At 66.1% G+C, this 13758-nt stretch overlaps 1 protein-coding gene across 1 annotated transcript in view; it reads right to left on the bottom strand.

Annotated features, from left to right (window-relative positions):
* Positions 1–7862: 7862 nt before the first annotated feature.
* CCM2 (CCM2 scaffold protein) overlaps positions 7863–13758 on the bottom strand; it is a 56804-nt gene continuing 50908 nt past the window's right edge. The window contains exons 7-11 of the mRNA XM_007447022.1: positions 13338–13473; positions 10639–10696; positions 10153–10291; positions 9324–9462; positions 7863–8383 (exon numbers count right to left, since the gene is read on the bottom strand). Of these exons, the coding sequence (XP_007447084.1) occupies positions 8103–8383; positions 9324–9462; positions 10153–10291; positions 10639–10696; positions 13338–13473 (753 nt within the window). The 3' untranslated portion in view covers positions 7863–8102. The remainder of the gene's footprint in view (positions 8384–9323; positions 9463–10152; positions 10292–10638; positions 10697–13337; positions 13474–13758) is intronic.

Raw genomic sequence — 13758 nt, 5'->3', positions numbered from 1 at the left:
TCTGAGGGAGGGATGGCTGCAGCCTGGGAGCTGCTCCTCAGGGAAGATGCCTGCCCTTCTCACGCCCTTCTCTCTCCACAGATCTGTCCTGCGATGCGGCTGCGGCTACCACCCCGAGGGGGGACCAGCTGGAGCACTGTGTCCTGACCCCTAAGCCCAGTGCCCTGGCTCTCACGTTCCTGCCCAGCAAGCCGGGTGCCCGGCCCCCGCCTGACGGAGCCAGCTGGGATGCAGGGCCGGGACGCGTCCCCTCGGCCTGGGCAGTCCAGGCAGAGGGCGACCCCAGCCCAGGGCCCTCCGAGGTTCGGCCTGCTGAAGGTCCTCTCCCAGCCTCCCTGGAGCCCCGGATTGTGATGGGCGAGGAGACGTGCTGGGCATCCCCACTGCCCAGGGCAGCCCTGCCAGAGCTCAGGGACTGGCAGGGTGGGCACACCAGCCTGAACCCGCCCCCCGAGTTGTGTTCTCAGGGTGACCCTCCTGTGCCTTTCCCTGCCCCCGACTCCGATTCCTACTTCACACCCCCCTCCACCCCAACCGAGACAGCCTCCACCCTGCTCCCTGGCCCCGGGCCCCACGGGGATGCCCAGGATGAGCTGGGGAACTCACCACCAGCCTCGCCCTCAGGCTCCTACATCACGGCGGACGGGGACAGCTGGGCCTCGTCTCCATCCTGCTCCATGAGCCTGCAGGCCCCGGATGAAGGGCTGGATGTGCCCTCAGGCTGGGGCTTCTCCCCACCTGGGTCTGTGGCCGATGAGAGGGAGCTGCCCCCTGCCGGGACCCCGGACACCTCGTCCCCAGAGTCCAGCCTCTCAGCAGACAGCAGCTCTTCCTGGGGCCAGGAGGGCCACTTCTTCGAGCTGGACTTCCTGGCCAACGACCCGATGATCCCTGCTTCCCTCCTGCCCTTCCAGGGCAGCCTAATCTTCCAGGTGGAGGCTGTCGAGGTGACCCCGCTGCCCCCTGAGGAAGAACAGGAGGAGCAGGCGGAGGAGGGCGAGGAGGAGGCCCCCAGCCCCAGCGGGGACCTGGCCGGGCAGGGCGAGGACGACAGCACGTTCGCGTCCTCGCTGCAGTCGCTGTCCGACCTGTCCATCACTGAGGGCATGGACGAGGCCTTCGCCTTCCGAGATGACACCTCGGCCGCCTCCTCTGACCCTGACTCGGCCTCCTACGCAGGGGGTGACGATGAGAGACTGTACAGCGGCGAGCCCCACGCACAGCCCACCACCCTGCTCCAGGACAGCCCTGGTGAGGCTGCCTCCTGGGGCCCCGAGCCCACTCTTGGGGTGTCCGAGGGAGAGGTTGGCCGGGCTGCCAAGAGCCAGGAACCCATCTCCGATATAACGGGGGTGGGCCCCGCTCCAGGCCAGGTGTCCGCTGCTGCTATGGCTCCTCACGTCCCACAGAAAGCCCCAGGCCTCACTGTGGTGACCCCTCGGGCCTGGGTAGCAGAGGCAGGCTCCACCATGGGACCAGCACCTGTTGCCACAATCACACCTCAGTCCCTGGAGGAGGAAGACGGCGCTGCCTTAGGCTTAGAGTCTCCAACTTCGAAGGGAGAGGCGGGCCTCGACTCTCTGCAGAACCTGAAGGAAGAAACAGGCCAGGGGTTTGCCGCTGCAGGCAGCCCTGAGCCCCAGCCAGGAGAAGTGGAACCGGCAGTATCCCTGCCCCTGCAGGATGCAGGCCTCCCCACTGGCCAGGGATCTGCCCCCGAGGCCAGCCCTGAGCCCCAGCCGGAAGAAGTGGACCCGACGGCATCCCTGCCCCTGCAGGATGCAGGCCTCCCCTCTGGCCAGGGATCTGCCCCCCAGGACAGCCCTGAGCCCCAGCCAGGAGAAGTGGACCCGACGGCATCCTTGCCCCTGCAGGATGCAGGCCTCCCCTCTGGCCAGGGATCTGCCCCCCAGGACAGCCCCGAGCCCCAGCCAGGAGAAGTGGACCCGACGGCATCCTTGCCCCTGCAGGATGCAGGCCTCCCCTCTGGCCAGGGATCTGCCCCCCAGGACAGCCCCGAGCCCCAGCCAGGAGAAGTGGACCTGATGGCATCCTTGCCCCTGCAGGATGCAGGCCTCCCCTCTGGCCAGGGATCTGCCCCCCAGGACAGCCCCGAGCCCCAGCCAGAAGAAGTGGACCTGACAGCATTCCCGCCCCTGCAGGATGCAGGCCTCCCCTCCGGGCAGGGATCTGCCCCCCAGGACAGCCCCGAGCCCCAGCCAGAAGAAGTGGACCTGACAGCATTCCCGCCCCTGCAGGATGCAGGCCTCCCCTCCGGGCAGGGATCTGCCCCCCAGGACAGCCCCGAGCCCCAGCCAGAAGAAGTGGACCTGACAGCATTCCCGCCCCTGCAGGATGCAGGCCTCCCCTCCGGGCAGGGATCTGCCCCCCAGGACAGCCCCGAGCCCCAGCCAGAAGAAGTGGACCTGACAGCATTCCCGCCCCTGCAGGATGCAGGCCTCCCCTCCGGGCAGGGATCTGCCCCCCAGGACAGCCCCGAGCCCCAGCCAGAAGAAGTGGACCTGACAGCATTCCCGCCCCTGCAGGATGCAGGCCTCCCCTCCGGGCAGGGATCTGCCCCCCAGGACAGCCCCGAGCCCCAGCCAGGAGAAGTGGACCCGACAGCATCCTTGCCCCTGCAGGATGCAGGCCTCCCCTCTGGCCAGGGATCTGCCCCCCAGGACAGCCCTGAGTCCCAGCCAGAAGAAGTGGACCTGACAGCATTCCCGCCCCTGCAGGATGCAGGCCTTCCTTCGATCCAGGGATCTGCCTCCGAGGCCAGCCCTGAGCCCCAGCCAGGAGAAGTGGACCCGACGGCATCCTTGCCCCTGCAGGATGCAGGCCTCCCCTCCAGCCACGGATCTGCCCCCCAGGACAGCCCTGAGTCCCAGCCAGAAGAAGTGGACCTGACAGCATTCCCGCCCCTGCAGGATGCAGGCCTCCCCTCCAGCCACGGATCTGCCCCCCAGGACAGCCCTGAGTCCCAGCCAGAAGAAGTGGACCTGACAGCATTCCCGCCCCTGCAGGATGCAGGCCTCCCCTCCAGCCACGGATCTGCCCCCCAGGACAGCCCTGAGCCCCAGCCAGAAGAAGTGGACCTGACAGCATTCCCGCCCCTGCAGGATGCAGGCTTTCCTTCGATCCAGGGATCTGCCTCCGAGGCCAGCCCTGAGCCCCAGCCAGGAGAAGTGGACCCGACGGCATCCTTGCCCCTGCAGGATGCAGGCCTCCCCTCCGGCCAGGGATCTGCCCCCCAGGACAGCCCCAAGCCCCAGCCAGAAGTGGACCCGACGGCATCCTTGCCCCTGCAGGATGCAGGCCTCCCCTCTAGCCAAGGATCTGCCACCAAGGCCAGCCCTCAGGCCTTGCAGGCTGACACAGGCTACACCCTAGAGACAGAGCCCATAGCCACCACAGCCCAACTAAAAGGAGGCAAGACTTTGGAACTGAGGCCAGCACCTGAGAAAAGGGACCCAGACCACATCGGAGGATCAGACTCTCTGGCCTTGGATCAGATCCATCTGGGTGGCCTGGAGCCAGCTGCAGATGCTCGGATACCCTTGGACAGAGATGCAGGCCCTTCCAAGCCTGCCACAGAGACCCCAGACACACCTGAGGCTGCCACGGAGGCCCCAGACACACCTGAGGCTGCCACGGAGGCCCCAGGCACACCTGAGGCTGCCACGGAGGCCCCAGGCACACCTGAGCCTGCCACGGAGGCCCCAGGCACACCTGAGCCTGCCACGGAGGCCCCAGGCACACCTGAGCCTGCCACGGAGGCCCCAGGCACACCTGAGCCTGCCACGGAGGCCCCAGGCACACCTGAGCCTGACTCCAGTGTGGAGGAAGTAGCCAAGGGCCTTTTGGCACCTGAGCAGGGAGCCTGTCCTGATGCCCATGGGCACGGGGGTGATGGAGCTGAGCCCAGCTCGCCCCTAAAGGAGGCCCCAGGGGCTGAGAACCAGGGGCGTGGAGTTCTAAAGGCGGTCGTCTGCAGCCCAGAGCCATGTCCTGCTGCCAGCCTGGAGGTTGGCCAGGTGGGGCCCCCAAGCCCAGTGGAGGAGGGAAGGGCCGCCCTGGGGCCCAGGCTTCCCGTGGCTGTGGCCTCAGAGGCTGGGCTGGGCTCCTGCCCAGAGTCTCCATCAGGGGCTGTACCCAGGCTGGGAGGGAGCTGTCCCAAAGATCCTGCCCTGGCACTTCCACTGCCCTCAAGGCAGCCAGAGCCCATGCGGGGCCTGCACAGCGGAGAGCAGGCCCGGGCAGCCCCGGGAGCCCTCAGCTCCTCCCCGCCGCAGCCTCCACAAAGCCCCCTAGGGGGCCTGCCCGGTGCACCCCAAGCCAGCATCCAGGGCGCTGAGTCCTCTGCTCCTGGTGTCCTCATGCAGACAGTCCCACCCGCCGCGGCACCCCCTGCCCCCTGCCCTTGCCAGGTCCCCGGGGAAGACCCGGGGGAGGGCACGGAGCCCCTGGGCTCTCTGGGACTCCCACCACCACGGGCAAGAGCCCAGCGGGCGGTGGCTGCCTTCTCAGGGACCAAGAATCCCCCCGCGGCCGGGCAGGTCAGCCTCCCACCCCACTCGCCCCTCCTCAGCCCCAAGGCGGCCCCCAAGGGGGCTACCCATGCCAAAGACCTGGCCTCGAGGATCTCGCCCCCCTGCCAAGTGCCTCCTGGCTCTGGGCTCCGGAGCCCAGCTGGACCTCGAGGGCTGCCAGCCGCCAAGCAGCAGGATGACCAGGACAGTTTGGAAGAAGGTGAGGGGGATCCAGGCTGGAGCAGCGTCCTGAGCCGGGGACGCCGCCCCCCCACCCCCACCCCCCGGTGCAGAGCCCGCGCTGCTCGCCCCCAGGCCCCTGTCCGGAAGGCGGAGGCCACCCTCACACCTGCCCTGTCCTCAGACTCGCCGCAGGCTCCGGGCTCCGGCCAGCACTCGGACAGCCACGGGGAGTCGTCGGCCGAGCTGGAGGAACAGGACCTCTCGGGACCGCGGACCGCGCAGTGCCCAGCCCAGGTGCCCAACCGCGGGGGCACGTGCAGCCCTGGGAGGGCTCCACGCCCCACCCTCGGGTGCTCAGACCCCTCTGTTCCTCAGGCCCCGGCAGGCGGCGGGAGCGAGGAGACCGTCACCAAAGTCAAGCAGAGCCGCAGTGAGAAGAAGGCCCGAAAGGTGGGCTGGGGCCCTGCCCCGCCGGGAGGGACCAGGCTGGCCAGCGACCCAAGCACCCAGCACTGGGGCTGGCTGCGTTGAGGGGACCCCTTCGCACCCCACGGCCGATGAAGTCCATTGGCAGGGGCCCGTTGGGTAAAGGCGGTAGCGGGACACCTCGTGCAAGTAACTGGGCCTGGGCTGTCAACTGACGTGGCCTCTCAGCCCCGGGCCGACGCCCTCTTGGACACACGGGGGGCCAGCTGGGAGGGGCCACAGAGGGTCCCCGGGAGTCGGTGGCAGAGCCCTCGTGACCCTGGCAGTATGCCGCCTCCCCCTCCCCCAGCCCCCACCGGGGACCTCTGGGGCTGCTGCCCGGGCCTGAGACCGCTGTGCCCCCAGGCGATGTCCAAGCTGGGCTTACGACAGATCCAGGGGGTCACCAGGATCACCATCCAGAAGTCCAAGAACATCCTCTTTGTCATCGCCAAGCCTGACGTCTTTAAGAGCCCGGCCTCGGACACCTACGTGGTCTTCGGCGAGGCCAAGGTCCACCCGGCCGGCCGTGGGTGCGGGGCGGGGGGCGGGGGCCGGGGGCGTGGGCCCGGCTGACAGCTGTGCTCTGTGCTGCAGATCGAGGACCTGTCCCAGCAGGTGCACAGAGCTGCGGCTGAGAAGTTCAAGGTACCCTCGGAGCCCTCAGCCCTGGTCCCCGAGTCAGCGCCGGGGCCGAGGGTGAGGCCAGAGTGCAAGGAGGAGGAAGAGGACGACGACGAGGAGGTGAGGCCCAGGGGCACAGGGCCCAGCCCCGCGAGGGGGGCAGCTTTGCTGGGGGCCTCTTCCCGGGGGAGGGGACCGCTACAGCACCTCCCTGCTTGCCCCGCTCCAGGTGGACGAGACGGGCCTGGAGCTTCGGGACATTGAGCTGGTGATGGCGCAGGCCAACGTGTCAAGGGCCAAGGCCGTGCGGGCCCTGAGGGACAACCAGAGCGATATCGTCAACGCCATCATGGTGAGTGGCCGGCCCCTTTGCAGGCGCCTTGCTGCCGTCTCCACTGTGGCCTCACATAATGTGACCCTCTCTTTGTGCGCTTCCTGCAGGAGCTGACAATGTAGCTGCTGACCAGAGACCTGGCTCCACCCCTGCCCCCAAGCTCTGCTGCTCAATAAACCGGTGTCCCCTCATCGCCTCTGCTCCTCCAAAGGCTCTCCCAGCGCAGGCTCTGGCTAAACGGGTTGGAGGAAGCGTGAAGATGCTTCCTGAAGCCACGCAGGCCCCAAGGAGGGTGGCGGTCCTTCCCCCAAGTCCCAGAGGGTGGTGGCCCCTCCCCCACGTCCCAGGGTGCCCAACTTGCGCAGAGATTGTGGGCAGTCCAGTCACCTGGCTGCGGCCCCAGGTGTGGGCCTGGGGACTGCAGTTTCCGGAAGGAACTCCCCAGATGCAGGGGCTCAGAATTTTCTGCAGAGGCCCTGAGCCGCAGCAGCTGCAGGAAGGCAGCGTTTGCTCAGGGACTCAGCAGTTCATGCCCCAAAGTTCCTGGCCCCTCACCACGGCCCAGCTCTAGGAGTCACCGTCCTCCCCGTGTCCTCTCCTCTCTCCTACAAAGGCCAGGGATCCGCAGGGTAGGAGCCACGCCCCAGGACAGAAGAGGGAGACCACCAAGTGGGAGGCCACGTGTGGGTGGAGCCCCCGGAGAGGAGGAGCAGTTCTTGACTGGCCACAGAACACTCCTGGGACACCAGGTCCCCTCCGTGCACAAGCCCAGGGTGGGCTGTGGAGGCGCCGGCCCCTGGACTAGGTGGCTATCTTTAGCTGTTCCAGATGCTTCCAGGGCAGGTCGATTTGCACACACGCCTAGAAACAACACCTACCAAAGGTCTCCCTTAGCTTTGTCCAACCCAGGCCCACAACCAGCTCCAGGAGAGCCGGGGCCAGAGCCAAGTGTGAGACCCCCTCCTCCCATCCTGCCCCGCCCCTCAGCAGGGGGGGAACCTAGGGGGCTGCAGACCCCTGCCTGGTTCCCACACGGCCTCACCGCGAGCCCACAGCCCTGCCCTCCCTCCTGCGGGCTCAAGTACCCACCCTGCTGAGCCTGGTGCTTCCCGCACACGCGGTCAGGGGCCTGAGGGGAGTGGAGCTGGGCCCTCCCGCGCCCACACAGCAGTGCCCAGGCCCCAGCCGGCAACCCGACAGCCCTGCCCGGGGGGTCACCACCACTGCCTCCCCATGTCCTAAGGGCACAGGAGGGGCTGAGCCCAGGGGGGAACGAGGCAAAGGGCCTTGAAGGGGCAGGCACAGTGCCCCCATTGGCCTTCCTGACGACCGGGGACCCTGGGCTCCAAGACGACGCACTCTCAGGGTGGGGACGGCACCTCCGGTGAAGCGGTGGTGTGCGGGTCTGCTGCGGAGACCCCACTATGACGGTGGATGAGAGCCAGGGACTGGGGCTTGGGGGAGCGGGGAGGACAGCCGGCGCCCCGCAGACAGCCCAGTGCCCAGGTCCCGCCAGCGGGGGCCTGATGTTCACGTCCACGTGTGCTGAGGACACCTGCTGTCTGCCCTGTGTCCACAACCCCAAATCAGGCCCTCCCTTTAGGCAGCGGGCATGAGCGCCCAGCCCACTGTGCCCAGCCTGGGTATGCGGGTCTGAGACAGAAGCCAGAGCGCACACCCCAGCTCCTGCCCCACTGGAGCAGGAACACGCTAGCAAGCAGAGATAAATTATTCACGTTGCAGTAAACTTCTTTCAAGGTCTCTGAGAGTTTCAATATAAACGTCATGTGCAAAATGACAGCTGTCCAGGGTCTGGCTGACAAGACCCCCTCCTGAGGCAGGGTGGCATGCAGGGGGGCGCAGTGCGGCCTTCCGCCCCAGCACCAGGGTGCCTCCTTCACAGTAGAGACACCTGCGCCCAGGGCCCCACGCGGGGAGGGCGGCTGGCAGGGGTCCCGGCGCCATCAGGCCGAGTCCTGGTCCATGCTGCAGCCCAGCGCCTCGATGTCGTTGCTGATGTCCGAGATCATGCGGTCCCACTCGTCCCCCTCCGAGGGCGCGGACTGGTCGTCAGAGCTGCCCGCGGCCCTGTTCCCGTTGGAGGTGGAGGTGGAGGTGGAGCTCATGGCCCGGCGGTACCTGCCGAAGCTGTCGGTGATGATCCCACGGCCGTCCTTCACCCCGATGGTCTCCAGGAAGTTCTCGAAGTGCTGGCTGTCCTTCTCGGGGATGAAGGGCCGCAGACCTGCACACACATGGCACACCTGACCCTGCGGCTCCCGCACCAAAGCCCACAGCCCGGGGGGGCCACCCCACCACCCGCCTGCGTCTGGCCCGGCCCTGCCTGTGCAGCGGGGCAGGCGTGGGCTGGGAGCCACACCCTCGCGTCACTCCCCTCAGTCCTCACGGAAGCCCCACCGCACAGGTTTCCAGAGGGAGGAGAGAGGAGATAGCGGAGGGGAGGGGAGGCTGACGCAGGGCTCCGAGCACTGGACCCCGCCCCCCAGCTGTGCTCCCGGCACCCAGCTGACCACCCACTTCCGGGACAGAGACCCCCTCCTATGTGAGGACAGTATGAACAGGGGCTGTGGACCCCAGCATCGGGTGGCGACTGGGGCAGTGGGGTCAGCAAGAGCTCGGACTGGATGCAGCAGGTCCGCCTCCAGCCCTTCACCCCCATGAGCAGTGCGCCCTCATCGGACTGTTGGGGGCAGAGCCCAGGACCCAGGAGCCTCCACCAGCCGCCGTCAACCAGCCGTGTTCTCCGGGGTCAGCAAGGGGAAAGCAGAGGCGCTACCGGCCTCACACGCCTGGGCAACCGTCCAGGGCCCTGTCCGTGGCAGGCCCTGAGCACCTGCCCGCCGTGCTGACTCCACGTGCTAAGCTCTCGGGGCCTCAGCTAAGGCTGCCCTTCACCGGGAATGGCGTCTTCACTCCCCCGCCCAGCAAGCTCCTGCCCCGCCTCCCAAGCCTGCACAAGCGCCACCTCCTTGCAGAGCCTCCCTCAGCCCTCGCCAGGCAGCGCGGCGCCCACCTCACCCTCAGTCTGGCTCCCATGGGGCCCCTCCCGCTTCCCCGGGGGAAGGTCCCCACCCGTCACTGGGACAGGCCCCTCCCAGCCACATCACTCAGGCCTCGCTGGCTGGCCCCATTCCTAACGGCGACCCCGTCCGTCGAGTGCTCACCGAGCAGCAGGAACTTGCGGCTGTCCCCGTAGAGCTGCCGCAGGTTGATGCAGAACTCGTGCACCGAGGCTCCATCGCGGTACTCGTGCAGCAGCGCCGCGAACTGCTGGATCTCCTGCGATGACAGCTTGGTGCGCAGCTGCCGAGAGAGCCGGGCCCGGGGCGGGGTGGTGACCGGCGCTGCCGCCCCCCTGCCCACACCCCACGTGACCCCAGAGGACCTGCAGCTCCACGGCTCCGGCCAGCAGGGGAGAGAGGAGCCCGCACCGTCCGCCCTAAGCTGCAGGCGCAGCTGACCAGGGCAGAGGGCGCGTCTGCACACCACTGCTAGGGGGCAGCGACCAGCGCCCTGGAGCCCACAGTGATGCTCAGCCAGCTGACGGAGTTTCTAATGAGAACATCACGTGAAGTCGGGGAATGGGGGTAGAAGAATCTGCTGAGTGATGACGAGGCCCACCTGGCCCTTCCAGGGAGTGACCCAGTCCTCCGCTACCGCCCGCCACCAGAGATCCAGGGACAGGCCTGTGGTCCAGCCCCGGAGGCCAGAGCAGCCCCCATGCTCAGGCCTTGGCCAACTCACGCCCTCCCCAAAGACTGACCTGGTGGGAAAGGCAGCAAGGCCCAGTTGCAAGCAAGGCGCCCACGCTCACCCCCCAGCCCCACCCATAGAGAAGCGCGCCTTCATCCCCCCCCGCCCCCGCCCCTGCCCCACCCCCGCAAGGAGATTCTAACCCCAAGGTGCCGCCGGCCCCAGCACAGGCCTGCTAGAGCACGTGGGCTCTCTGGGGCCGGGGTCTCCTGACGGCGGCGGCGGCGGCGGGCAGCGTACCGTGAGCATGTAGTCCTGCAGCAGCTCGGCGGCCGTGGCGCTCAGCTCACTCTCACTGACCGTCTTGGCGTGGGGCGCCGTCTGCATGCAGAAGGACAAGGGCGACACGCCGCCTGCATGCGCACACTCGGGGAAGGAGCTGCAAGGACGCGAGCCGAGCCGTGGGTGGGCAGCCCCCCAACCCTGCCCCGTGCCTGCACCCTCGACCCCCCATGGGGGCCCAGTTAGGGCCAGGGTCTGAGAGGAGGAGGGGGCCTGTCATGGAGGGAAGGGCTCAGGCCGGACAGAGAAAGACACGTGCAGGGAAGGACCCAGAAGGGGCCCTCAGCCTAGCAGGGTCTCAGTGGAGTGATGATGTCACTGATGTGACCCTGGGGAGCCCACTCACTGGAAGGCTCCTGAAGGGGGTGGGGGCAGGGGGAGGGATACCGACGAGGAGGGTGGAGCCAGGCAGCCATACTGGCACCACCAGGGCAGGGTACTCACAAAGTGCTGGCTTCCGTCTCATAGGACTCCTTCATGTCCACCTTTGTGGAAGAGTCGTCTGTGCAGAAAGTGCAGAACACAGAAGCTTCTGGTTACGTGAGGGAGGGGGCACTGAGTCCAGTGTCCAAGCTCTAAGCAGGAGACACAGAGCCCTGGCGGTGGGGAGCCTGTAGGCCTTCATGGGCAGAGCCAGCCAGGCCCCTGGGGTGCACCCCTTGGGCTGCACCCATGCCTGCTCCTCCTGGGGGTCTTGTGAGGTGCACCATCTGCTGCAGGGCTGGGCAGGAGGCAGGACAATGCTCTGGTTCTCGGAGGATGTGCCATGTGGCAGGGCTGGAGAGGGCTTCCCAATGGCCAGGACAAGAGAAGCACCACTGGTAGATGTGGGCACCACGCCCGGCAGCGTCCTAGGGGCTGTGCTACTTTGTCTTCTCTGATCCCAGCAGGTATCACCACTGCTCCAACTTTTAGATGAGGAACTGAATCAGAGAGGTTATGCAACTTGCCCCATGCCACACAGCTGGTGAGGGCAGAAGCCACGATCAGAGCTGGCAGGTCTGAGCCCCAGCCTGGACCCAGCCAGGCTCCACACGTGGACGGCTGCTCCCCGAGGACAGACACGGGGCCTCAGGGTGCCTGAGACCCTCAGACCAGCAAAGGGTACACAGCAGCTACCTGGGCAACACCAAAGAGATGACCTAAGGTCCGTGTGACACAGACGAGGAGGGACGCCGAGGCGCCATCACACGCAGCAAGCGAAGCTTTAAGAGAAGAGAAATCAGAAAACGTGGGGGTGGGGAGGGGACAGGGAGAGAAAGAGGACGTTTCTGGCAGTAGGAGGGGAGTGTGCAGTGAGCACAATAATGGCCCCAAGATGCCCCCGTCCAAAGCCCAGGTGCACGTGCCAGGTGACGTGGCGACGGGGCTGGAGGTTGCTGGGCAGCTGACCCTGAGACAGGAAGACGCCCTGGGCTATCTGAGGGGGCTCGATGCGTGCCCTGGGCCCTTCGGTGTGCATGGGGAGGGGCCTGCAACAACAGGAGGTCAGAGATGCCACCATGGCTGTGACTGTGGAGGGAGGAAGGCCGCGGGAAGCTGGAAAAGGCAGGAAACAGCTTCCCCCCAGAGTCTCAGGAGGAAGGCCGCTGGCCCGCACCCTGAATTGAGCCAGTGAGACCCACGGTGGACTCGAACCTACAGAACCGTGAGAGACTAATAAGTCTGTGTGACTCAAGCTGCTCAGTCGTGGTGACCTGTCACAGCAGCAGGAGAGAACTGACCCGGCAAGGAAGGCCCTGAGGCAGAAACCAGCAAAGGACGCGTGTCTGAGAGTGTGTGCGCATGGGGAGTGTGTATGCTGTGAGCATCTAGTGTGCATGCTCGTGTGCGTGAAGTGTCTGTGAGGATGTGAGCGTGTGTGCTGTGTGGAGTGTGTGCACACGTATGACATGACGTACATACGTGTGCCGTGTGTGTGATGTATGTGATGAGTGCATGGGCACACGTGGTGTGAGTGTGGGTGTGCCTGGACCCCAGAGGGAGACCTGAGGGCTGGGGGACAAAGGACACCCACGCAGAGAGGAGGCCGGCAGGAAGGAAGCCCACACGGGTAGGCTGAACATCCTGTGTTTACTTCGTGAAAACTCATTTAATGGTATAATTACGATCTGTGTACTTTTTACTAAAAAAGCTTATTCAAAAACAACCACTACTGGAAATTTCAATGCTGAACGTTTAAATAGAGCTCAATAAACCACCTGCTACCCACTGCGGAAGCCACGGGCCTCTGGGCCTCAACCTCCCCACCTGCCCGTGAGGACAGGCTGCCGGTCTCGCCAGGCTGTCTCTGCAGTGCTGTGGCAGCTCCAGCACGAACAGCGAGACAAGGAGGAGGTGAGAGAGCCAGCCCTTCCTCAGAAGGCGCCCTCAGCTTCGTCAGCACGCAAAGGGTTCTGCACTGTTCGTGGAGACACGTGAGCCGCCGGGGGCGCGTGCAGGGTTGGACTCTCCACAGAAAGACCAGAGGCTGCCTGCCAGGGAGACTACCGGCTGCGCTGTCTCCAATACCTTTCTTTCTGTTCACCTGACTGACAGAAGCCACGGGTCCTCAGTATACTAAGCATTTGAAAAGTGGATGCTCTCGGTGTTTAGAAGATTGAGCTCAAGTGGGCTCCCACGCAAATGAAGCATCTTGTGCGTGCTCACAGATTCCAGAAAACGCCCCCCAGGTGCCCACATGGAGGAAGTGGCTCTGAGCGCTGGCCCGGCTACACCACCTTCGGGCCCCTTGCTCTTCCTGCCACTGCCCCCGACCCCGCCCCGGGCAGGCCTTGTCTTGGAAGGGGCCCCATACCCACTCTCAGCCCCAGCGCTGGGAGCCCCGCCCGGCCCTGGGTTCTAAGTTTGGTAAAGTGACCTTGGCCAAGTGTGGTTCCAGAAAAAGTGTTCCCGGCCCCCAAAGTTATGCAGGAAGCCACCAGGTGGCCTAAAGCAGGGAGCAGGGGGAACACGTGTGCCCTGACTAAACTTGCAGATTAACGCGAACAGTGAAGTCTGGGAACAAAGGGCGTCGGCTCAAACCCCCCGGGACGGTGGCCACAGGGCCACTGCACAAGGCTGCCCAGGTGTTGTCCTGGGAAGAGCTCGCGGCAGAGTGAGCCCTGGTGGGAAGGGGTGGCGGGGCCCTCCTGCTCACGTACCACTGTGAAGGGACAGGTGGTGGGTGGGTGTCGAGGCCCCGTCAAATATGGCTCTGTCCAGGAAGTCGATGGTGGACTCCGTGTACACGATCTGGAAGACCTGGCCGAGCAGGGAGCACAGCTCTTCTGCGGCGACCTGCCAACGGAGGACAATGCGGAGGCTTCCTGGGCCGCTTCCGGGTGTTCGACACCTCAGATGCAGAACGAACACCTGCACCGAGGGCCTGACGCCTCCCACTGACCAACGGCGCCGCAAGGACACCAGCCCACACCCAGGAAGCTGGCTGGACCCGCAAGTGCATCAGCTGCCGGCCCTCCTCCTCCACTGCCCTTCCAGCCAGCACCGTTTCCCCACTCCTGTCCCAGGCACGGGAAAGGGGCAGGGAGGGAACAGCACCCGTGCCAGGTCACACGGATGGCA

Source organism: Lipotes vexillifer, unplaced genomic scaffold, assembly GCF_000442215.2.
Source record: "Lipotes vexillifer unplaced genomic scaffold, Lipotes_vexillifer_v1.1 scaffold1359, whole genome shotgun sequence".
NCBI classification, from domain to species: Eukaryota; Metazoa; Chordata; class Mammalia; order Artiodactyla; family Lipotidae; genus Lipotes; species Lipotes vexillifer.
The sequence above is the reverse complement of the archived record's forward strand: the minus strand, read 5'-3'. Positions and strand labels throughout refer to the sequence as shown.